This window comes from Eumetopias jubatus, unplaced genomic scaffold, assembly GCF_037043125.1.
Source record: "Eumetopias jubatus isolate StellerSeaLion01/CBP00866 unplaced genomic scaffold, mEumJub1_p1.0 scaffold_7, whole genome shotgun sequence".
Classification (NCBI taxonomy): Eukaryota; Metazoa; Chordata; class Mammalia; order Carnivora; family Otariidae; genus Eumetopias; species Eumetopias jubatus.
The window spans coordinates 76,100,503-76,126,525 of NW_028274813.1; the positions used below are offsets into that span (position 1 = coordinate 76,100,503).

General features: G+C 45.0%; 1 protein-coding gene across 1 annotated transcript in view; it reads right to left on the reverse strand.

Annotated features, from left to right (window-relative positions):
• RYR3 (ryanodine receptor 3) overlaps positions 1 to 26,023 on the reverse strand; it is a 364,573-nt gene that overhangs the window by 63,076 nt on the left and 275,474 nt on the right. The window contains exons 61-67 of the mRNA XM_088025080.1: positions 25,201 to 25,322; positions 21,465 to 21,514; positions 20,999 to 21,059; positions 18,695 to 18,933; positions 17,190 to 17,271; positions 9,031 to 9,161; positions 1,794 to 2,114 (exon numbers count right to left, since the gene is read on the reverse strand). Of these exons, the coding sequence (XP_087881206.1) occupies positions 1,794 to 2,114; positions 9,031 to 9,161; positions 17,190 to 17,271; positions 18,695 to 18,933; positions 20,999 to 21,059; positions 21,465 to 21,514; positions 25,201 to 25,322 (1,006 nt within the window). The remainder of the gene's footprint in view (positions 1 to 1,793; positions 2,115 to 9,030; positions 9,162 to 17,189; positions 17,272 to 18,694; positions 18,934 to 20,998; positions 21,060 to 21,464; positions 21,515 to 25,200; positions 25,323 to 26,023) is intronic.

Genomic DNA, 26,023 nt, shown 5'->3' on the forward strand with positions numbered 1-26,023 from the left:
CTGGGCCCTGAGGAGGACAGAGAAACTATCATCAGCTATAACAACCCGAGTGAGGCTGGGGTGGCCCCCAGAAGTCAAAGAGCAGAAACAGCAATCAGTGGAGCTTGGGACTGGGATTCTGGCCCTCTTAAAGAGAAAGAGAAAACCTACATGTCTTACCCTATTTCTTAAATGGAATATCCTCTTGGTCCACTCGATAATAAAGATCAGAATCAGAGTAATTATAAAAAGTTAAGTGAAATAAAATTAATAAGAGTCATGACCCACTGCCAATGTGCACTGTGTGTTTTGTGTATTTCAGAGTTTCTTTAGCTGGGGTGCATTTCATTTGGAAATAGCCTACATCTGGCACTGTTTCTTTTAAATCTCACTGCCTTATTTTCTACTTTCACAGCAATGACCGTTGTAAAAGGAGGAGGTGAAGGCAGCTTCCTGCGGAGATGCACTAACCAAGAAGCCAAAACTCAGCTAGGAGAGCTCAGGGTTCCCACCCGCCCTGCCCTGAGGTGCACTTCTGCTCCGGCCCCAGAATCAGAATGGTTATTCCAGATGTGGGTGAGCTGGGGTTACAACTTAAAATCGACCTTGTTTCGGCACGAGCAATTAGGTGGCCCCCTGATCTGGATACCCCTGTGGAATAATAGGGCGAGTTCGCTTGCCACCTGTGCCCGTCATGCTAGGCCATCTCTCTTCTCTGCCCCTCTAGGGAGCTGAGGGAGCCCATCCTTCCACCTCCTCCCTTCCTTGAATCCCTCATGAATTATAAAGTAGAGCTTCTCAACAAATTGTCTTGGGGTTGGCAATATTCTGGGCTAACAGGTAAGAAGGGAACATCAACTTTATTTACTCGCATGTTCACAGGGGTCTGTACTATCTAGTAGCTATGAGCACCCAGAACATTTATAACTCTGATTTCACTTCATTTCAGAGACAGGAAGGGGGAAGAAAACTTTTCTTCCCTGGTCTTGTGGAGGAATACCTCCTCGTTTGTCCAGGAAGATAAAATATCTAAGGTTAGCCTAATAGCTCCCTTTGGCCCAGCCACTGTGTTTCCTGGTCCAAGGGGTGGCCTGGGGGAAACGCCTACCACGGAGCTGTCTACACTGTAGGTCCGTCAAAAGCAATGACTTTGCCTTGGCTCTGTCTCCTCAGATTCTGCTTCAACACAGAAGACACTAAATATTCATGATTTCCTGACTGTGGGAAGTATGGTTATTCATTTTCCAAGCCTTTCCTTTTTTTGAGGTTGCTTCAGGAATAGAAGATCAGGTAACAAAACTCATTAAGAGCCTACTGCATGCACGGAGTTCTAGAGGAATGCAGAAACAAAAAAACCAAAAAACCCAAAGTGATGTTATTATGAACCTAACTTAGGGAGTGTCTTAGAAAGCATAACATGAAATACGAACACTAGCAACTTCCAGTACAGCCCAGATGGGAGTGAGTTTTATACATGTACGGAACCCACAGGAGGACTTATGGGGAAACTATGGACAGTTATTACTGTAAGAGTAAATGGGATGCTCAAGTACCAAAAGCAAATAAAGCAATGAACATCCGAGTCAGGCAGAGAGTATGGAGAAGGGCTTCCTGGAGATCGGAGGGACCCGGTTTAACCGAGGAGTAGGCAGGAACATTTGCTCCAAGAGGCTCTCCAGGGGAATATTTATTGGGAACTAACTAGGAGGGGGAGGGAGACTAGTTTAGAGATGGACTGAGAGACGAAGAGAGAATGCAGGCATCCTGGCCCCGGGGTGGGGGGTGGAGGTGGGGAGAAGAGGCATTTGTGGTACCTGCGATGCGCTTCATCCAGGACGCCTCGTCGATGCCCAGATTGTTGTTGATGATTTTCAGAATGTTTCCCAGGATGACACTGAGGTGTTCAGAGGTGACCTTGGTGCACCATGGCCCTGTGCTGGGGGGCAGGTGCTCAGGCCCCCGCTCCCACCAGTAGGACAGGTAGTTGCAGAGCATGGGCAAGATGACCTCGATGACGTGAGGCATCTCCGTGTACCGGGCCCCCGACTCGGCCAGGTCGCTGATGTCCTTCATCAGGCCTTCTAGCTGTGGGACGTCAGGACACATCTCTTCCACTGTGTCCGGCATGCCCAGAACTGACCAAGAGGGTACAGAAGAACACAAGGGCAGGAATTCAAAAGCACAAATAATGCAGTCCATTCTCTCTGTCCCACCCTTCCTTTGGTCTTTAGACATTAAGTAGCCACCCTGGAGCCTCAGATGAGTGAGCACTGGATGTGGGGCAGCTTCTGTCCTCCAGCTGTTTGTGTAAAGATGACAGCTTCCAGAGGCTGGGTTAGCCTCCTGGAAGCCACATTCAGGTTAAAACACTTCAACTTAAGGCCAAAGGAGCATGACAGAGACAGCTGGGGGACATATCCTAAGACTTCCCTGAGATGAAGCCAGTCTCTTGGCTTCTCTCTCTCGGCAGAAAAGGTGATACTAGATGGAGAAAAGCAACTCATCTGTGTTTAGTTGAAAACCTGTAGTTCAGTCACCTGGATCTCCTGTTTAGAAAAGGAAAAGACACCCCTCTCGTCAAATACTCCTTTAGCCAGACCAGAGATATTACTTTCCACCTGGTTGAGATTTTTTGGGGAAAAATTGCACTTGTGTTAGTTTCTCCATTTACCACAGAAGTTATTGATGAGGTGCCCGGTGCCAAGGCCTCCTGTCACGCACTTCAACTACTTTGTTTGTAAAGTCTTCTGTGCAAGGAAGAGTGAGCGAGCCCCGTCTTTTCCTCCCACCGAAGACTGCAGTTACTTCACTGAACACGGGCAGACAGGACAATGCAGCAACAGATGGAGTTCAGCATGAAACCAAGGCAGGCTGTCAGATGCAAGCATCGCAGACAGCAGTCAGGGGCTACCTGTCCTGTTCTACGTAAGCGAAAGGACAGGACAAGATAGGAGACACCAGCAGCATCCCAAGGTTCCTGACGGGTAAGAGGATAACAAGGGCTCTGAAAGAAGCACCTGCCCAGAGCTCTGTCTCCTCCAACCCCGCCTCTCCTGCCCCCATCTGCCTGGGTCAGGTCCACCTGGACCCGGGACACAGATCACGTGCGGACTCCCCCCGCAGGCCAAACTTCTCACACTGGGGCCAAAGCGGCAGGCACCACAGGGGGTTGGGGAATCCGAGAAGCCACAGGCAAATGTGGAACACTTTTCTGGAATATCAATTCCACTAGATGACTTGAGGAAATTATTTTTGATATTTGGAGAAAAATGCAAAGTTCTCATGCATTTCCAAGGACAAAGCAGAAGACTTCAAATAAAATGTTATCTTTTGTGAACTGAGTTATAGCGGCAGGCCCTTTGCCACTGGGGTTACTGCTGGCTGGGAGTGTCCCTTCTCTAGATTTTTAGGTACCTAGGCATTAAAGGGTTAATGAATAAGAGAGGTCACAGCAAATTCTGTGGCCTTTAGGAATACTGGTCAGTTGAAGGAATGGTTTTGGTTTCTCCCTTGATTATACTTCCTAGAGCAGAGATGCGGAGCAATGCAGGCTGTCTTGGAGACAATGAATCTGTGGCTGAAACAAGCAGGTGTGCTGGATGCCAGGTGCAGTCACAAAGCAAAGGACGCGCAGGAACCTCCCTGCTACGGGGCAGGCCCCAAGCGGCCCGAACGCTCTTTGCTTAGCCATGACGTTCTGCTGCTGTCACTGTGGCTAAAGAGCTCTCTTCCTTGGAACTCATGAGGGGCCCAACATCTTTTAAAATCCAAACAATTCAAAGGGCGCCTGGGCGGCTCAGTCGGTTAAGCGGCTGACTCTCGATTTTGGCTCAGGTCATGATCTCAGGGTGCTGGGATTGAGCCCCACGGCAGGCTCTGCGCTCAGTGGGGAGTTGGCTTGAAGATTCTCCTCTCTCCCTCTGCCCCGCCCCCCACTTGTGGTCGTGCTCTCTCAAATAAACAAATAAATCATTTTTTTTTAAAGATTTTATTTATTTGACAGAGAGAGACACAGCGAGAGAGGGAACACAAGCAGGGGGAGTGGGAGAGGGAGAAGCAGGCTTCCCGTGGAATAGGGAGCCCAATGCGGGGCTCGATCCCAGGACCCTGGGATCATGACCTGAGCCAAAGGCAGAAGCTTAACGACTGAGCCACCCAGGCACCCTAAACAAATAAATCTTAAAAAAAAAAAAAAAATCCAGACGATTCAAAAGGATTAGTAGCATGAAAGCCAAAGAATGTGACACTCCTGTGATTTACAGGGGAAGAGAATTCTATGGGCCAGACGTGGTTTACTGCCAATGCTGGTCATGTGCAGAGAACGTCTGGCCTGTACCTCGCAGCAGAACCACCATCAGGGGTGACATCAGCTGGGGGTCTGCAGGAGCCTCCCAAACAAAACCATTTTACACATACAAGAAGCTACAGACCAGAGAAGGCAAGCCTTCTATCTTGAAACTCAGCACACAGAACAGTGCCAAATGCCACAGATGTAACTGAAGTTCACAACTGTTTGCTCTCAAATTATCAACAAGGGGGCGTGTGTGTGTGTGTGTGTGTGTGTGTGTGTTTTAAATGGCACACAGACAATACATCACCATGGACACTTTTTCCCCTACCTAAGAAAAGTGTTGCTTCAGGGTGCTGCAATGGAATCATTATAACGACCTTTAAAAGTTATTTATATGTAATTGGTCCTTGAGTGAAAGAAACATTTGTGATTCAGATGGCGTTTTATACCTCAAAAGCCACATAATAAACTCACAGAATGAAGGCTGCTGAGTTATGTACCTGAAACACAGCCTCAGCTAGGTCCTATTAGAATCTGACACAAGACTGTTGGGGTTAGCATTAGAACACACTGTCCTTTCATCTTCTACATCAGTGGTTCCCAAAGTGGGGTCCTCCCACTAGCAGTGGCAGCATCACCTGGAGACTCGTTAGAACCTGAATCCAGCTCTACTGAGTTATAAACTCTAGGGGTAGGACTCAGCAATCTTTGTCTTAATAGGCCTTCCACATGATTCTGATGTATGCTAGACTTTCAGAACCACCAAGTAAGGTTCTAAAGTCAGATTTTCTTCCCAAGCAGCCCTTCCCCAAGAAGAGGGCATCTTCTTCTTGGAGAAGGAGAATGCCACCCTTTGTGGAGGCAGATAGCTGACACAGGAACTGGACCTCCTGCTCTCTCTGGAGGGCTATTCAGTAAGGGTCTGGAAATAAGCTGGCCGGCGACTAGGGTATCTTGTTTACTAATCTGATTAACAGACCACTGCCACACATAACCAAAGGCTTATCGTTTATCTAATTTTGAGTATCTGGAAGGTACCAGTATTAAGCCTTTTCTAGGCATATTTTAATAATTTCTGGATGAATCAGAAAATGCTCCAGGGTCATATAGAAGAGTTACTAATATGAGTAACTGCTGGCAAAACACCAACTGTCAATTCATAAAGATGTCCAATTGACTGAAGCCTTGATATGTCAGCTCATATTATATTACTAAACCAAAGGCTCACACCATTTCTCACCCTATACACCCCTCCCCCACCTTGGTCCCGCAGGCCACTCACTTTGTATAATGAATGAAGTCTACCTTCTTAGAGTCCATTAAGCCATCAGTCATCCTCTGGCAAACCTGATTATCCCAGAACACATATTCACGTACACTCTACTTTTCAAGAGCCACACACATGGTCAACGTTCCTTCTGATTAACTGAATGATGGGAACCATGGGGTCAGGGGACTTGGGCACACCCCACAGTGTGTCACTGATGGACGAAAACTGTGTCACCTCTAATCACATTCTTCTCTCTTTTCTTCCCTGTGGAGTCTGCAGTGATTATTTATTTTTCATTTATGGATATGTCTTGTTAAATAAAAGTAAAGTATATAAAGTAAGAAGGAACATAATTCCAATAGCCTTTGAGAAGAACAAGGGGACAGAGTCATGCCCTTCCTTCCCAAAGCTTATCCAAGGCTTCCTCCATCTTTGTCAAGTCCTCATTTTGCCTGCTACTGTATGTCTATGAGCTCAAGAGCAGAGGAGGTCCATTTCCCAAGGCACAGCTCTACACATTGGTCAAAAAGAGACATATGATCTCCTGAATCACAGTTGGGGCAGAACAAACGGATAAATATCTAGCGCTGTCATGACTAGGCCCATGTCCCTTTGGAGCTGTGGAGCAACACTTCGGCTGGCCTATGCCTACAGGTGTTAACAGCCCTTTCTCAACCAGAGCCTACCCAGCTGCTTAGCTCCTATGTGAGCTACAAGATGTGACTCATTCAGTATCAGGAATGGGCGGAGAAAAACAAGGTTAGAGATAGATTTTTGCTAGGCCAAGAAAGGGGAGAAAGGGTTAGGTGAGACTGCAAGGGGCAGGAAATGAACTTAGAGAAGTCACAGGAGACTTTGGAAAGCTGAAGCATCTGGGCAATGTCTCTCTCCTAACTTTGAGAACACTAGTCTCCACTGTATTTATTCAAGCTTGGGACCAGAACTTCATTAAGTGGCTTTGTCTAAATTGTCCTGGTCATCGTTTCTGGGGGCAATGTGCTTCTTTATCTGAAGTAACGAGAAGCAAGTGGGGACAAAGCCACTGGCTTAGCGCTCTGCATTCTTACATGGAGAGAAGAGGATGACACAGGAGTGTGACATGAATAGAAAGTTCTGGCTCTTAGAACTCTCTCTCAGGATCTCAAGACAGTTTGAAAAGGAGGCTTGAACCGAATGGAATTGCCACACAGTCTAGTCATCTAGACTCTATCAGTATTTTCAGAGAATATTGGTTCTGAGTACAATAGGTTCCGGTTTGAAATGGTTTATTACAGTTTTTTCTTCCTTAATATTGACTAGGCCCATGGTGTGGTAATTTTTGCTTCATGTTACATTAAATCATTATAGTTCTTTCTAGTTGGAGTCCAAACTTTATTCAAGTTTCCCTGTTTGAAGCTCCTCTGTTCTATTCCACTGACCTCCAGTAGGATCACAACTCATCCACATAGGAGGACTCTCCCTTCCATCTCCCTGGGAGTAGATGTATAACCTGTCTTGGATTCCAGTTCTGGAGTATTCTAGAAAACTTTTTCTGTACAGGTCCAGATAGGAAATAAACACTGTAGGCCCCAGACAATCTTTGCTACCATGACTCAACTCTGCCCCTGAGGTTGAACTGGAGCAAAATGTGCCACTGAAAATATGCTTCTTGGCATAAGGATTATTTTGGGCTGATTATTTTTAAAGAATCTACAAACACAGGAGAAACTCTGAAAACAGAGTAGAAGTTACCCTTGTGTAAGAGAAATCTAAATTTTATAAAGGAAATTTACATTAGAAAGGGGGCCTGTACCAGGAAGCGAGCTATTTACCAGAGATCACTTTTTCATCTGAGAAACTCATCTGCAGGGCAGGGCAGGGCAAACGTTTACCAAATGTTTCCACTTCTCCCCTTTCCATCAATTGCCTTCCTCCTTTTGAATCCCCAGACCCTTATCTCTGAATGGTCTGTCTATAAACCTCAATCTGCTGGCTGCATTTTGAGTCTCGTAACTTTGTGGGGCTCCTATGGGTACTCATGTATATATAATTACATTTTTTTTCTCCTGTTAATCTTTTTTTTTGGGGGGGGGGTCTCAGCCAAGAACAATTAAGAGTAGAGAGAAAATTATTTTTCCTCCCCTACGTAGTGCTAAAGCAGCCACAGACAACATGTAAATGAGAAGGTGAGACCATGTTCCAATAAAACACTATTTACAAAAATAGGCAGCAGCCAGATTAGGCCCATAGCCACAGTTTACCTACTGCTGTTCTAGAACTTAGTGTGTCAACACCCCTGTTAACTTCTCTTTCTTGCAAAATTTTAGTCCCTCCTAGTGTTTTTTTTATTTAAATTCAATTAGCCAACATATAGTACATCATTAATTTCTGATGTAGTGTTCAATGATTCATTAATTGTTTGTAACACCCAGTGCTCATCACATCACATGCCCTCCTTAATGCCCATCACCCAGTTATCCCATCCCCCCACCCACCTCCCTTTCCACAACCCTCAGTTTGTTTCCCAGAGTCAAGAATCTCTCATGGTTTGTCTCCCTCTCTGATTTCTTCCCAGTTTTCCCTCCCTTCCCCTATGATCCTCTGCACTATTTCTTATGTTCCACATATGAGTGAAACCATATGATAAGTGTCTTTTCTGATTGACTTATTTCACTTAGCATAATACCCACCAGTTCTACCAACGTCAATGTAAATTGTGGGTATTCATCATTTCTGATCGCTGAGTAATATTCCGTTGTACATATGGACCACATCTTCTTTATCCATTTATCTGTTGAAGGACATCTCAGCTCCTTCCACAGTTTGGCTATTGTGGACACTGCTGCTATGAACATTGGGGTGCAGGTGCCCCTTCTTTTTACTACATCTGTATCTTTGGGGTAAATATCCAGTAATGCAATTGTTGGGTCGTAGGGTAGCTCTATTTTTAACTTCTTAAGGAACCTCCATACTGTTTTCCAGAGTGGCTGTACCAGCTTGCATTCCCACCAACAGTGTAAGAGATTGGTATTTTCCTATGCTTTATTTTTTACAATGATAGACAGCATGTGGTTATCATCTTTGGAAACACAGCCTCTCCCTGACCTTGGAAAGTACAATTAGATTACTAGTGCACGTGTGCCCCTTCTGATGACACTCTGCAGAGGAACTAATAAAGAAGTCATGTCCCCACATGCAGAAGGGGACTTGCAGCCAGGGCAGACTAGAGAGCCTAAGGCTTTAGGATGGGAAGGGATTTAGAAATCAACCACACCGTCTCATTGTACAGAAGAGGAAGCCAAAGTCCAGTGATAACAAAGTACTTGCCTGTGTCCATGTTTCCAGTAAAATGGAGACACACAACATGGACCCCAGCTTTGACCTCCTGGCCCCTCTCAGACTATATAAACCAAAAGTGCTGCAAGGCAGCTATTCCCTGCTGGATGGCCTTCCTTCCTGGCTGCTTTCCTCTCAACATACGGGTTGATGACCTCTGAGGGAAGATACTTACTAGACCTCTCCCTGGGGGTTTTAGTGTTGAAGACTGAGAGTGGATTGTAGCGGTTAAGGGTGGGCTCCAGGAACGCCACTGGGATGGCAGCTGCCAATGAGGCCAGACATTCTCCAAGGGCAGGACGTTGCCTGGAAACAAAGAAGTCCATTTAGAAGTGGTGCCACCACATACTGGCCCCATGCATGGTGGGCCAGACCCCTTTCTCAAGATGTCTCAGGCCATCTCCCCATAGATTACTCTACTGGACATCCCTGGATCCTGGGCTCAGCAAGATTACAAGCACTTCTCCCTCCCCCCATCTTTCTCTGGACACTGACCATTGGTGTACAATGGTCTTACCACATAGACCCTGGTTCTTAAAACTGGTGAAGGCAATATAATAATACACTCTGCAGCTTTGTTCTTTTCTCCCAGCATTTCTGAGAAGTTTTGCCATCATCCAAATTCAATTTGATCCTCTCTCTGTTCTCAAAATGTTTTGAAATCTTCTGTGTCTCTCTGTGTCTATTCCCTGCTTTGGATGGAGCTGGTGTTTGCTCGTTGGAACAGTAGATAATGGGCCCAAAGCACCAATAAGACACAAAATAAAAGACCTGCCTTGCAAGAGAAACACGTCCTAAAGCACATTGCTTGATTTAGAGGAAAGACCTCTAACACCTATTACTTCTCACAAATATTCTACACAAATATTTGAGTGCCCATCATGTATAAAGCTCTGGGTCTCAAGTATTTGTGTGAAATGAGCAACCAAACAAGAACAAAATGCTTAGGATTCCTTGTTCAGATTTCTAGTTTTCCAGCTGGGAGAACTTGTGCTTGCTTGCCTGCTAGCCAAGTCAGCAAGTGTAAGTAATGGAAACCAGCCACTGGCTGTCAAAGCAGAGCTGGTACTGAGATCGTGTTTCCTCTCCTGGACCTGGGCTTAGCCGTGGAGTCAGCGTACTGGCTAGCTCAGCGGGTCCCTTCTCCCAGTGTCACACAGTGACAGTGCTGACTTGAAGGGTCCTGTATGGGTGCTGACATCTGTTGCTTTCTAATGAATGAGAGACCAGAGCCATCTGTTTTTCCATCATCAATGTCTTCTTTCTGTCATTTACCGGCATTCAATCACTGTCAGACTACACACCTGTTATGTGAGTTACACACGTGATGTCAGTTCCCAAAGAAAGAGGAAAATGTCTTCAAACTAATATTATAAGTCCTTTCTTAGACCACGATACAAAGATAATTAGTGGAAAATGCAGACGATAGGTCTATAATTAAGAAGTGGATGGGGATTAGAGTGTTCAAACATGTCTTGTTTGCCTTCCTTTGTGTCTGACCAATCAGAATGAGTGCTGATGCTGTGTATCTGAAGCCCACTAGCAGAGTCCGTGGGAGCTGAGGGTGTCAGGCTGCATCTTGGGGGATGTTAATGGGACCATCATGGGGAAAACTGCCAGCTAGAGAGGGCACACTTGGAGCCAGGAGCAAATGCTTACACGCATACAACAGTTCTGTGGAAACAGAAAGGCATTCAGCCCTCAGGGTTCCCTTCAGCTCCCCACCAAAACCTGAACTGAAGGCTGGGTTAATTGCCCTTCACTGTGATAATGGCCAATAATTCCAACAGCACCAAGAAGCCAGAATGTCGGAAGTGTAGGGTCTCCAGATGTGTATAACAAGCATTTACTACGGGGTGGGGGGGGGGAGGGTGGCTAGGAGAGCCACTGCTTGCTGAGGAGTAAGCCACGGAGTCTGAACATTAGCCTTTGTCTTCCAGATAGTAAAAAGCCAAGCCTTTCTCCTTAGAACCCTGAAGCAATGTGATAAAATAACATATTTATGGTCTAATTACAAGAATTAGGATCAATGTGCAACTTGATTATAGGAGAGAAAGAGACACACTTGAATTGGCTTAAAACTGTGATCTTGATTGGTCCCCCCAAAAATAACTTGATATGGCTATCTGGGGTAGAATCAGAACCTGCAGGGTCTAAGAACTGCTGAGAGGCACTAGGAATCTGCTGGACCAGAGGGAGGGGTGTGGAGGGAGACGGTGGGTGAACGAGTGAGTAGAAAGCTGTCTTGGAACCTGTCCCCCCACGCCCCCCATCTTCTGTCACGTTACCAAACTTATGAAAAAAGTCACCTTTTGATTATTTAAAAATTTTTGAAGATTTTATTTATTTGACAGAGACTGAGCGAGCACAGGGCAGGGAGAGCGGCAGGCAGAGGGAGAGGGAGAAGCAGGCTCCCTGCTCAGCAGGGAGCCCGACGTGGGACTCGATCCCAGGACCCTGGGATCACGACCTGAGCCGAAGGCAGCCACCTAACCAATTGAGCCACCCAGGTGCCCACCTTTTGATTAAAGGACAATTAATACATGTGGTTTTAATTCTCATCTTCTATCTTCTTAAGCTCAGCGTTTAGGGGACTAGCTGAGTTTGCTTAGCTGTGAAGTGTTTGAGCAGAGAACTTTAAAATCAGCCTCCAGCAAGCAAGCAATCACTTCTTAGAGGTGATGGCACAGCCTTCTCCTTGTGCTGGAGGTGTGACTGTGAGTCCCCCTGTCCGGGTCTGCTCTGGGGGCTGAGCAGCAGCCCTCAGACAGACCAGGTCCTCTGCATCTTCTGTATGGAGCCTCCGGCTCCTGCTGCAGCCTGCACCCCTGCTGGAAGGTGACGGAGTGAGACGTGGGCTTCTCTGCAGGGACCTTCTGCACCACGACCTCCCTTTGGAGCAAGCCTCACTGTTTCAACCAACCGCAGGGGCCACTGAGGAGAAATACTCTGTTTCCTCAGTCTTGCCTTTCCGGGAGGAGGAAAGAAGAAGCTAAGTCGTGAGGGTGAAAGAAATGCCAGAGGGAGAGCACTGATGAAAGAAAATCTGGGCGACAATCAGGATGACAAGGGGGTAAGGTCAAATCTGAGCGCAAACTCTACTTGGCCCAGCAAGATGAACCTTGGAAACAGCGGGGCCTGAGTTGCCTTGGTGATAACTGGACCCATTCTTCTTCTCTTTTCTCTTTCTCTCATCAAATTAAAGTCCCAATCTCACAAAAGTGGATTTCTAGAAAGTTAGTCGGACACAAAAGCAACCCGTGGGGGCAAAAGACAGTTTTCCAGTGTTATGCTGCCTCGGGGACATGCATTCCCTGTGCTCTCTGATATTAATTACTGACAAAGCTGAATCTCAACAAGCTCACAGCAGGGCATTTTCTAGTCTAGGGCACACAATGATGCTAATTAGCCATTTGGCCAACAGGGATAAACAACAGTTCTCCTGGTTTTGCTGTGAAAAGTTCTGTAAAAGTAAAGCGCACAAGTCTGCCAATGACCTTGGCCCCCAGACCCCAAGAGGGACTGAGCAAAAGCCTGCTGTTAGAATGCTTCTCTGGTCATTAGCGCCCCCAGGGGGCAGTGTGGGTTTGGACTGAGCCAAATAAGGGCTATTGAAACAGCTCCAGCAACCAAAGGGTCTACTTGAAGAGTCTGTTCACTGGGTATGGAACTCTCTTTCCCTTTCCAATTCAGTTCTTACTGCCTAGCACAGTATCTTTCATATAGTAAAACTTCGTCAATGGTGACAGGTTGAAGAGGGTGCGATTTATATTTCAATCTTTGTTACTTTCTAATTTGATAAGTTGCAGGCTCTCCTTGTCCATCTCTTGATTTCATTTCCACGGATCCAGATCTAACCTCTCAAATGTCTATTGTTAGAGATCCAGGCAGAGTAAAAGTCATCATGGTAATAAGAATTATGCCTTGTACCTATCTGGTGTTTTGCAATTTTGGGAGTTCCTTCATGTCTGTTCCAAAGGATGCTAAGGAGAGGAAGTAATATGTAGAAGAGGGGCAGAAAGCTGAGGCAGGCCACGGCTCTAGATGAGCAACACGAGTCCCCTCAGAGGCTTAGGGAAGGTGTGCAATGTTTGGTCAGAAACAACTGGTCATAGGCGGCAGGACAGGAAGGAAGAAATGTCTCTAAAGTGTGAAGGGGAAAAACAGTTTTCACCTGAAATAAAATGAAGGTTCCAATGGTTCAATCAATTTCCAAGTTTCGCTTCTTGACCAACCCCCCTCAAATGTTGTGAACAAAGTATCTCCCCATCAAAGAAGGCAAGTATTCTCTGTGGTTAAATGCATAAGCCTTTACTTTTTTGCTGAAAATTTGTTGAAAACTCTACTTGTCAGTGATCTCAGTGTTGTCTCAAGTGGAACATATCCCAAAAGAAAGGTCTCCATTCTGTTTCAATGACTTTCTTTTCTTTACCGTCAACCCTGTCACTGAGGTGTCTAGAGTCTCCCATCCACAATGCACACGCAAGCTGTAGCTGGAAACCAAATATTTAGTGGTTCCCTTACAACCCTGCAGACATTCATTAGCCACTTTAGCAAAAGATGGCAGAGAAATGGTGTTTTTGACTGAAGTTTCCTCCCTAAAGCACACAAGAAATGGGGAAAAAATTGGGAAGACATTGGGATCTTTGCTGAAATGAGAAAATGTGTGATAATGTCAAGCCACAAAGTATGGACCAAATCAAGTGGGGACGCTGAAACTGAAACATACTTTCTGGGCTAAGAGCAGAGTGTAGAAATCTCTGGAAGTAAACACGGGGATTCTGAGGAGCCTAGAATATGAACTTGTGCTTGAAACAATGAAGGGTGTGTGTGTGGGCGGGGGTGCAGGGAGACCTGCTGGGGATGAAGGACCAGGTTCATACTGCAGAGAGGCAGGCAGGACAGAGCAGGGAAGAAGTGTACATGCCATCATTCCTGTGACCTGGACTCCGAGCCTGGAGAAGCCACTGGACGGGAAGTAGAGTGCAAGAGCGAGAAGTAACCTGTCCTGTAGCTGCTGACTCAAGTCCTCTACTGGCTGGAATAAACCTACTTTTTTAAAAATTTATTTTTAAAAAATATTTAATTAATTTATTTGACAGAGACAGTGCATGCACAAGCGGGGGGAGCAGCAGGGAGAGGGAGAGAGAGAGAGGGAGAAGCAGGCTCCCCGATGAGCAGGGAGCCCGATGTGGGACTAGATCCAAGACCCTGGGATCATGACCTGAGCTGAAGGCAGATGCTTAACTGACTGAGCCACCCAGGCACCTGGAATAAACCTAATTTAAATGACTATACAAAAGCCCTATGTCTTTAGGTTGCACTAAAAATTTTACCTGTGACCTCTCACCTGGGCCACTTGCTTACTTTTGTTGGGGGAGACACCAAAGGCTAGAGGTGGATGCACTCTAGTGCTAAAGGCACTGTGGGCAGAGTGAGGGAGTCCTGAGCCAGTTTGTCAGATGTGAAGCTGGATGATGTTTCTTCCCCATACACTCCTTCAACACACACCACCACCCCACAAACACACATGTGCACACATGCTCTTTTTCATTCTTGAAAACTAGCAATTAGCTAATGATCAAGAAGTAGATGAGAAACATGGTTCTGAGGAAGAATTATCCAGGAAAAAATACAGAAAAATTCTTTTTGACACATTCACAGAAAATAAAGAAAATAAAGAGAGTCAGGAACATGGAGAAAGTTTGAGAATTACCTTACAAACCCAAAACAGGAAAGAGCAACTAGCTAACAGTACTTGGGAGAAAATGAGAAATGTGGAAGATTAAGGAAAAGCCAACAAATACAACCTCTCCCTCAATAACAGCTAGGGAACCCCCCTCCACAATTACATAATAAAGTGAAAGATTTGTAAAAAATGGAAGACCCAGTTCTGAATACTGAGGGGGCATATTAAGTTCTGAGGAGAAGCAGAGGGGACCGATACAGAATAAGCACATCCTGGAACATATTATAGGAACTTACTGAGCTTCAGGACTGAAGAAGGAATCCAACAAACAGCCAGTTTTTCCCCTCCCACTGCAAAGTCATGTGTAAGTCAGTAAATCCCCTGGCCTAGGGTGCATTGTCAGAATACAAAGAAGCAAATTCTACATGCTTCTGAGGCAAAAAAAAATTATGACCCAAGGATTTTATACCACAGAAATTTTTCACAAAGTCAAGGGGTAATATTCCAAAATATGCAAGGATTCAAGAGTATCTAAGAACTCTTACAGAAACAAATACTTAATGATGAATCTGGCCAACCAAGACACAAAACAAAATAAAAAATTTGGAATGGGAAAGTCATGGTTCAAAAGGATTGGCTATTTGGTGAATCATTACAATACAAAGTAAGGTAAACAAACAACTCAGGAAATATTGGTTCTAGAATAGAATGTAAATGTTATAAGAAATTATTATGATTTTAGAGAGAGAGCGAGAGAGCACACACATGTGTGTGTGAGTGCGGGGCGGGGGGGGGAAGTTGGGGGAGAGGGCAGAGAGAGAGAGGGAGAGAGAATCTTAAGTAGGCTCCATGCCCAGTGCAAAGCCCAATGCAGGGCTCAATCCCATGACTCTGGGATCATGACCTGAGCCAAAATCAATAGTTGGAGGCTTAACCAACTGAGCCACCCAGGAGTCCCTGTTTTAAGAAATTATAGAGCAAAAAAGGAAAGGCAGAAAGTATAGCTAGGAATACAAGTGTACTAAATTTGCTTACCTTTTTAAAGTAGAAAGGTAATGACATTTTATCTAAATAATAAATCTAAAAATAGGAGTTGAATGGTAAAGGAATTCAGTTTTTTAGCTTCATCCAACAGGACAAAGTTGCAAAGCAATATGGATATTATGATCCCACATGTGTACGAATGTACATGTGTAGAATATATCTGAAATGACATACACCAAATTGTTAATAGTGGTTTCCTTTCGGAATTGGATCAGCTTGTTTGGATTCAAGATTTCTGAATTGCATTTCTGCTTCCAAAATGTGCACTTGTTTAAAACCAGAGCTAATCTGACAGCCGAGAATGGTAAAGGTCCAGGGTTGTATCACATAGAAACTCATTAAACGCTAAAGTAACAGCCTCATGTCCCTTGAGGTTTTCTGCAAGCTTTAACCACAGGAACTCTGAAAGCTATTTGGAAGCTGTGATTATGAAGAAATAGACATTTCTTCAACGTTCTTTGGTCACTAGCACACGATTTAGCTTGGCTATACAGTATTGCTTCTCCAGTCACATACATTTACCAGCTATCTGTTAAAAAACAAAATTCCACTGAGTAAATCTGAAGCTCTCATTGTCTTTAAGTGATTCATGAATCTGGCAACATCCCATCTAGCAAGTAGCGGGGTGCTTGGAGGAGATGGTACAAAATGGAAAGTTTTTATAGGAAGAAGAGTGGGACAACAAAGTCAGAAGCCAAAGAAAAAAAAAGAAAAGTTTGGTCCAGGCTAGGTAGCTTTCCCTCAGGGGGAAGACCTGGGGGTCTTATCCTGCAGATTACCTCATCTTCCTTTAGGGGACAGAGAGGACCCTTATGACAGATTACCTCATTGGCACCTATTAGACTTACCAGTTAAGATTTAGATTTCTGGGGCGCCTGAGTGGCTCAGTTGGTTGAGCGACTGCCTTCGGCTCAGGTCATGATCCTGGAGTCCCGGGATCGAGTCCCGCATCGGGCTCCCTGCTCAGCAGGGAGTCTGCTTCTCCCTCTGACCCTCCCCCCTCTCATGTTCTCTCTATCTCATTCTCTCTCTCAAATAAATAAATAAATAAATCTTTAAAAAAAAAAAGATTTAGATTTCTACAGGAGGTTGAAACTGCAATTAAGGGGGCACCTGGGTTAAGCGTCTGCCTTTGGCTCAGGTCATGATCCTGGGATCATGGTCTTGGGATGGAGCCCCACATGGGGCTCCCTGCTCAGCGGGGAGTCCGCTTCTCCGTCTCCCTCTGCCCCTCCACCTTGCTCGTGCTCTCTCTTGTACTCTCTCTCTCTCAAATATATAAATAAAATCTTAAAAAAAAAATAAGAAACTGCAATGAGATTAGGTATTAAGCCCTGTTTTGGTGACTTGGCCTGGCCCAAGTAATGCCAATTTTGGCCTGTGGTTTTCTTTTTAACTTAGCTCCACAGAAGTCATAAATCTCAATAGCCTCACTACATTTTAATATTGCCATAAACATTTAATGACCTAGGCTCAGAATCACCATCCCATTTCAGTGAGCATTTTGATTTTGCTGTACTGAAAAGATGTTGTTAAGTGTTGAAAGACTGTAACATTTTTCTAAGCCTTGCACGTGTAAGCCTCTTTTGTTCACTAATTACCTTTCAACATAGATATTCTTTCCAGTCCCAAGGGAGTAGAGGCTGCACAGTATGTGGTAGCATGAAATCTGCACATCACCTACTGGAAAGAACAAAAAAGAGCAGTCATTACCATGCTTCAATCCCAGCACTTCACCTTGGGCACAAGGAAAGGGTCCAACAGAAAACACATGCTGGCATGACCCAGGGGCTAAAGGCAGTGCATGCACCCCGCACTGTGCCCCCCAGCCTTCCCCCACCCCCGCATGATATAGTCCCTTTCTCCCCAGATGCTGGTTACTGAACTGGGGGAGAACCCACTGACAGGAGAACGCCCTCCACTGAGTCATCTCTGTTCCTTTGTGGGCTTTTGATGTGAATTGCATTGCTTCTCAGGGAAAGAAATCATTTGACCAACGAGATCCATATGGGATTTTTTTTTTTCCAATGGCGGGGGGAACACTATAGTTAAGTTTTATATATAGTAATATCTCCTTCCTTTGAAAGGAAGAATGCAAGACATCTGAAGTTTGAATGAGTCTTTTGTTAATTTCCTAGGAAGACATGTAGAACATCCCTACCTCTTTAGAGATAGACCAAAATTTCTCATGTCCACCTGTCCCAAGTTCTCTGATGGACATTTTTCAAAAAACAATTCAATCATATCATGATTGTGCCATGTTTTCCTGAGGGAAGGGCATTTTCCACTTAGGAATCCACAGAGTTGAATCCATCGGCTACATGCTCCTTCAATGTCTGGAACTCATAATAAGGCAGGGACTAATTGCACATAATGAGAACTAATTTAATTTTTAGGTTTTCAATAAGGAAGGGCATTCTTTCCATGACATGACATAATGAGTTTGGATGCTCCCCCATCCCTCTGCCCTCCTCCATGGAAATAACTGATTTTCATTTGTTCAGGGATATAGCAGTCACAGCGTCAGCTATCAACAGTTGGTTAAATTGAATTAAATCATGTGCCAACATTTAAAGCATGAAACTGAGCTTGGTGGCAGAATATTTGCTCTAGGGGGCAATATGTGGTACTAAATGCAAATTGAAATAAAACTAACTGACTATGGTCTTCTTCTGAAGGCTCAGATAATGAAATGTTAGCAGCTTTCCTTTGCTCCTGGCATCCAATGAATAAATTAGGGCTTCTTAACAGGAAAATTGGTATCTGAAAAACCCTGGGAGTGAACCTATATCCCTATATCCCCTGCTGGATTACTCAGATAACCTTTTCAAATTAAGTGGGAACACAATGGCTGACAGCTAAGCCAGTGGGTGGAAAATTCTGGTCCTGAATAATAGTGGGGAAAAGATGAAATATTATATACTCAAATTGGAGGATTTCTCCTCCTCTAAGTATTTATTATTTCATTTTTAAACCTAAGAAGAAAACAGCATGGAATAATTATCACTCCGTTCTACTTTCAAGGTCAACTCAAGTGAATGAGTCACACACTTCTTATCTGGGGCCACGTGCATAGAAATCCACAATAGACAGTAATAGGACTCACAGAGTAAATCCACCCCAAACTGATGCTGAGCAACGTGCTCAAAGATGGACGTCAAGATGGGGAGCAGAGCCACCGTGGTATAGTTAATATTCTGAGACACGCCTTTAATCTGTGTTCTGGAATGGGTAAACTTCCCCAGCTTCAGGTTTTCTGAAGTCTTCTCTAAGTCTTCTGCAGCATTTTCAAAGAATGCTCGTAACCCGGCCTTGACCAACTCTGAGCCTGACTTCATGACCGTCCTGTAAGCAAACGATGTTCAAGACCAGAAGCATAATCATAATCCAAACCTTTGGCCAACCCCCTTCATGAAACTGGTGACCTGTAGTTTAACCCAGCAGACATCTGACACTCTAGTCAACTGAAAACACTGAGTCAGAAGTGGAGAGAACAGTTGGCATCCAGGGAGTCACCTGGATCACACAATCCCAAGGGGGGCTGACAACAGGATGGTATTCTCTGTAGGATGGAATTAGCGCTCCACTGTTCAGGAAATACAGAAGAGGGTTTAGAATGAAACTGAGTTTAGTCATCCTTTATCAGTATAGTGTCCCAGTTGGCTACATTCCTCTGTAAATATCTTTTTTTAAAAAAAGATTTTATTTATTTGACAGCGAGAGACACAGCGAGAGAGGGAACACAAACAGGGGGAGTGGGAGAGGGAGAAGCGGGCTTCCCACGGAGCAGGGAGCCCGATGCGGGGCTTGATCCCAGGACCCTGGGATCATGACCTGAGCTGAAGGCGGATGCTTAATGACTGAGCCACCCAAGAGCCCCCCTCTGTAAATATCTAATTAGAAGGAAGGAGAGGTGAGTTTTTCTTAGAGTTAATTACGGGATAAGCTACTTTTATAAGGAGTAGCTAGAAATATTAGCTCTCCCATGATGCAGGACCTCTTACAGGGAACAAAGAAGTCACCTGAAGTTTAGATTTCTATTAGCTTGCAGGGATGTCCTAGCTTGGAGAAGGGAAGGGAAGAGGGACAGAAAGCCCCCTTTAAAACAGACAGCTTCATCAGACCACGGGGGGTGTGGAGAACAACTACAGAATGTGCCCTGTGGGAATGGAGATTAGCCTCCCCTCAAAACTATTTTATAAAACTTAGAAATGGAGCAAAGCTAACAAGTCAACTATTATTTTCCATATTTCAACATCTTATTCACAAGATTACGACAGGCTTGCTTCAAGAACAGATGTTTTTTATCTACAGCATTTTCAGGATAATCATCCAACCAACCAGAAAAATAAAAACAAAGAAATGAAGTCAGGGAGGCTTGCTCCTAGCCTGTGAAGAATCATGAGCTGTCTTCATAACTTTCTAGTCTTGGGTTTTGTCAGGAATGATGATCAAACACGCTGACCTGCATTTAAAAAAAGAGGGCAGGGGGAACTCTCTCCCAAGGCAGGCTACATGCTCCTGGGAGTCAAGATTTCTCTTTCTAGCTGCAAGGGATCTGAATCCTCTGGGGTGCCTTGGCCTGATCCTACGAATTTGTGCTGTCCTAATATCACCATGTTTGTTTCTTGTTCTAGGGGTATAGACCCCTCAAATCCCCTTTAATTATCCTTAACTTTTTTTGGTAACCATTCTTAGTTGGTAGATTTTCATCTTGTGGCCATTCCTTCAGTTGGTTTCTCTTCTGCATACAGTCCTTCTCCCAACTTTGACAAGGGGCTCTGCTTGACGAGTGTGTGAAAGCGAGCTCCCTGTCTGTCCTTGCCACTCCTCTTCTTCCTCATCTCATCAGATCATTTACGCTTATATTACTGGAACTTACACATACATTTGTTAAGACTTCTTTCCCTTTCAGCCATCTTTCCTGCAAGACCCTCAGGCCATGGGTCCAAACAAATCTTTGTCTCTGATCTTTTTATTACATAACCCTGCACCTCCCTCTTTGGCTGCTTGGGATTCAGAATGTTATGGTTCCCCTCTCCCAGGGTGTTTATGGCCTCGCCACCCATCAGGTAGCTAGCTTTTCCTTTTTTTTCGTGGAGAACGAGGGACAAAGTGGCACTTTGCTCTATTACATATTTTATCTTCTGAAAGATGAATTTCTCAGGAAAAGAAGAATTGATCAAATGCTCAGCTTTTAGCGTGCAGCACATGTCATGACAGTGGCTCTCCATCATGTGAGTGGAGAGATGGAGAGTACTAATGTCAGGCTAGATTCATCTCCTTCCTGTGCCCCCCGCCCCCGGCTCCTGCAGAGCAGGGACACGTCTTCTCTTCTATACAGTGAGTGAGAAGAGGGGGTCAGAGAGTGAGTCTTGAGAAACTACTGGAAAAAACTGGGCAGACTTACCTTGTGTCAAGTGTCTGAGCTAAGATGTGAAGACAGCTCACCATTGTAGTAGAATCGCTGCCTAGAACCAAAAATATCACCGGTGACTCCCCAGATCCTTCAGCCTGTCTTTTAAATGCAATCTTCTCAACATGCACAAACTGCAGCCCAGCATAATTAACCACCAACACACGAAGTGTCAGATCTCTGTGTGGGGACAATGCATTTATCTCTGGCCCGACACATCTGCTGTTTGATGGATGTTAGAGGCAGAACTTAAAACATTCATTGGTGTGGAAAATTTGAGCTCTTTAAGGGGTAAAGAGGTCATTTATCATACTTCAGACCAATTTTCTATGGCAAATTTAGGTGACACCTTCATCCTAAGGCTCAGGTTGTCTACAGGCACTCGACGTGAAGGCAAAATGCAAGTGAAGGATATTTATAGGGAGGAGTGAGGCTTTCAGCAATACTTCTCTTCACTTACCGAAGAGGGAAATCCTGTGTCGAACAAGAGCAGCGAGTTTGCAGAAGAGGCTGAAGCAGAAAAGAAGGTGAGTGGGAAAGGCACAGAAATCCGAGGACTGGTTTGTACCCTCCCTCCCCCAGGCCTCCACGCTTTATATCAAAGAGCGCAGAATGGATCTCTAGATAAATGCATTGTGTTCCTCTCCAAGACTCCCCTGGACCACACTAGGAAAATCTGTGCTCCCCGCTGTCTTGTTGGAGAGTCACGAAGGCACCCTGGAGGCAGCCCCAACCTCACAGAAAATAATCCTTCTGCAACAACTGCAGTATTTTTGCAGTGACCAGGTTATTGCAAACCATCCCTTGCTATAGAGTACCATGTGCTGACACATTCATCTGGATGACATTCAGGAATACACGCGGATTCTGACAAGGATCGTGCATGTTCCACTGTTGCAACAGGTTGCAAACCATTTTGCAGCCTTCACTGGTGGTGGGAAGCTTTAGATGGGAGGTGGGCAAGCAGGTGGGAACAGAAGAAAATGAATGGTTCAGGGACGGGGGATATGGTGTTGGACAAAGCCATCTTGGGAAACTGCTTTTCTCTGTTAATTCCTATTAGTTGATGGGCCTGACCGAGTGGCTTCCTAGCTGTGCTCCTCCCTGGAGGCTAGGAAAGCCCATCTGCTATGCTTGTGGTGCTTTTTGACCCTACCCCATGCTTTCGCTCATCTTTTCTATCATGGAACCCCTTGATAAAGAAATGAATCCATCTGTATCTGAGCGTTCTGCTTTCTGTGGCAACTAGTAGAGAGCCTTGTGCAGTTAGGAAGGAGCTCTATAAATGTTTCTGAACATGCCACTGATGGACCCTTACCCACCATGGCCATGATGTGACCTGTGTTGTCAATGGCTCTGGGGACGAGGCTGCTCAGAACTCTGACCCTATGTGACACTGGCCCAGCTAAGGCAAGAACTTTGTAATGCCTTCAGCAAGCAGTCCTTCCTGGTGGAACACAGAGGGGAAGGTAGACTAAAAACACCTGCTACGGGCCAGGGGTTTCTCAAGCTGAGACTGAGCTGAAGTCCTTCCCAGTCTCTCTCATTCATAGCTTGTCGAGGGCTTCCTGACTCACACGGGGCAGAATTCTTTTCGGGAACAGCTCAAACGGAGAAGAAACACATCCTGAGTGTTGGCGGAGATCAGAACTTGCTCACCTTTATGTCCTCAAGTGTTGAATCACTATACTGTACACATGAAACTAGTATTACACTACAGTTTGTTAACTGACTGGAATTTAAATAAAAACTTAAAAAAAAATAAACTTGCTCACCTTTAAATGGTTTTCAATTAACACCCGGAGTCTACTGAGCTGTCTACTGGAATCACAGCTAAAGTCCCCTGTGCGCAGTCATTTATTTCTGCAGTGGGAATAAGCTGGAAACCCTGGCCTAGAGCTTCAGAGAACTCAGAATAAGTTAACAGAAACTTGACAGCCTGCTCGTGTGAAATTAAACAGGGACTGCTTTTTTGCTCTTCCCATTGTGTCCACTTTTTAAAGAGCTATGTATTTGATTAAAAAAAAAAATCATGGACTTGGGGGAGGGAGAGAGCCTGGAGGAACATGAGCCCCGCGGCTCTGCTATGACTAGCTGGGCTGTCCCGGTGAAGCCACTTAACTGCTCTGGGCCTTGCTTTTATCATCTGTAAGTAGGGAGTAATCACAAGATCCTCTTAGTTTTTAGAATTAGGGGCTGATCAACGCAGATATTTCTGGTGAAATGCCTCAAAGCAGACACATGCTCTGTATAAATACAAAGTAACGTTTTTCTAACTAAAGCAGATGGTGGAATTGTTTGATCCTCATACTAACAGGGCTCTGCTTGCTGTCAGAAGTGCTTGCCCAGGCATGCCTAGGCCAGGACCTGAGGTTTTCAAAGGCCCCTTCTTGTCCTTAGCCCAGTGTTGCGAGGGGCCAGAGTTCCCAGGTGCCTCCCCATCTCAGAATTTGCAAGGGACAAATCAAAGGGACCACAGGGGAGAGAGTATGGTAGCCCTGGTGATTGGCAGCAGATGCAGAAGAGGTGGGGTGGAGGGGAAAGATGTGGACAAGAAGGGTCTGGAGGTGTGAACATTTGGTGCAGATGCTACAGCTTCTGTGGGAGGGTGGCAAGCACACCGATGGATCTGGAAGCTATTTGCAAGGCTGATCAGATGCAGCTTGTCTTCCAGCCGTGACAAATGGTGCCTGGCTGAACAAATGTTACATTTCCATGAATTAACAATCTCACAAAAATAGATGAAGAAGATAGACACACCTGCCCTCTGTTGGATTGTCTGAATATCTCACTTTGCCCCTCATTTCCCGAACTTCTTACAGAATATACCGGTGCATCCTGAAAATATTTAGGAAATCTTTGGCCAGCAACTGATGCTAAGTGCATCTCATTTTGACAGCATGGGCTCCTCCTTTCTTAAAAAATGAGGTTAAGTAATGACTGCAGAGAAAATGGCACTCCATGCGGCTAGAGAGGACTTTCATTCTCGCCCTAACTTACTACCTGGGTCACTTTGGGCAAACCTCAGTGTCCTCATCTGTAAAATGGAGAGAATATATAGGCAGTTCTTAGAGCATGGTGATGGTTCACAATGATATGCAAGAGTTACTGCCCACTTGTGTAAGGAGGAAAAACCAGCTGTTAGCTCTGGGCTTAATAAGTGTTTGCTAAATCCTGAGGCTGACTGTCCTCATGAGGATGGTGATATTTAGTGGGTGGGCCTTTAGAAAGTACACTGTATGCTGTCCACCATCCATGGCTGTTAGGGAAAGAGCTGACTGCTTCCAATATAATTCTTTTTTTTTTTTAATTTTTTTTAACGATTTTATTTATTTATTTGAGAGAGAGAGAATGAGAGATAGAGAGCACAAGAGGGAAGAGGGTCAGAGGGAGAAGCAGACTCCCTGCGGAGCAGGGAGCCCGATGTGGGACTTGATCCTGGGACTCCAGGATCATGACCTGAGCTGAAGGCAGTCGCCTAACCCAACTGAGCCACCCAGGCGCCCTGCTTCCAATATAATTCTTAACTCTTTGCTATTTAGAGGTCTAACTCATTCCCTGTCATTCCCGATCAAATCCGGACAAGACCAGAGGCATGGTGGAATCCATCTTTTAGTCTGATCCTAAAGCATCCTCTCTCTTGAGGTGCCCACATGTTATGCCTACAGCAAGGAGGATGGAGGCTGGTGCTCCTGAGGAACTTTTTTTTTTTTTTCCTATTTGGAATTTAAATTGAATTGTGCTGCTCTGGATTTCAAATATCAGATCACCCACAATAGGATTTGTAAGATTGGATTCTTTAAAACAAATTTAAACTAAAAAAGCCTGATAAGAATGGGATTGAAAACAGCATTAATCTGTTTCTTCTCAATGTTGTGTGTTTGCTTGTTCAAGCTTTAGGATTGATTTCGCCTTTTTCTAAATGTTATTTCAGGATAAAAGTTGATCTGAGTCCATAAATTTTTTTCCAAGCCCTACTGATACCTCCAAACAGCGCACTTCTCTTGGTTGCCAAAATAATACAGATAAATATGAATATAAGTACTTTTAAAACCAAGATGATAACCAAAACCTCTGTGCTACCCATCACTAGGCCACCGTTCATTTCTCTGAAAGATTCACCATTGAGTCTCTAGGAATCTGGGGTTTTAATACAAAGCACATTGCCACCATGGCCTTCTCTTTCGTAGACTCACCTGGCCACCATTTCTTTCTCCTTATGAGAGGCATAGCCGCTGCTGCTAAGGGGCTTCAGGGGGGATGACAGGAAGTAGAGATGGTGATTGGTGAAGTACTGGTCAACCAGTGGGAGGAGAACCTGGAAAATCCACCATAAATTAATTTCTAGGAAGCTAACCAAAGCCCTTCCTTTGGTTCCTTTGAAAAAGTTCATTTTCTGTGAGCAAAAAGCCTCTGAACATAGGTCCTGGAATTTCCAGGAAACTCTACCTGGTGGATTGCAGTTTCCAACACATTTTCCTCTCATACGCCTCAAACGAGAGGTCTTGGGAATATGGGAATGGAGAAGGCTACTTACTGACTAAGGGTCCCGAGAAATGTGCATATGGCTGAGTCAGCATTTTTAGGAGAGTCCAGTGATATATCTGTGCTTAGTCATGCCTTGTTGGGCACGGTGTCCAACAGGATCCCTTGGGGCCTAGGCTAGCACTACCAACCTTGAGCCTTCTGTCTCTGCTTCTCAGGCACAGCTACCCCAAGGCCTCACATGCATTCAGTCCTCTGAGTAGGGTTCTATGGCAGAGACTAATCCCTGGTACCCAAATTCATTCTTCCCTTCTTTCTCTTCGCAACAGAAACCCCCATGTTTTAGCTGGGCATGGAGTCACCTAGCTAGAGAATGCATCACCCAGGCTCCCCGGCAGCTAGGTGGATCTAAAAATGATGGAGTTTTAGCCACTGGGAAAGCACTTTAAGAGAAGCAGCTTGTCTTCCTCTCTCCTTTTTCCCTTTCCCACAGAGGTACTGGTGAGACCGTCCGGACCACACTGACACACAGCA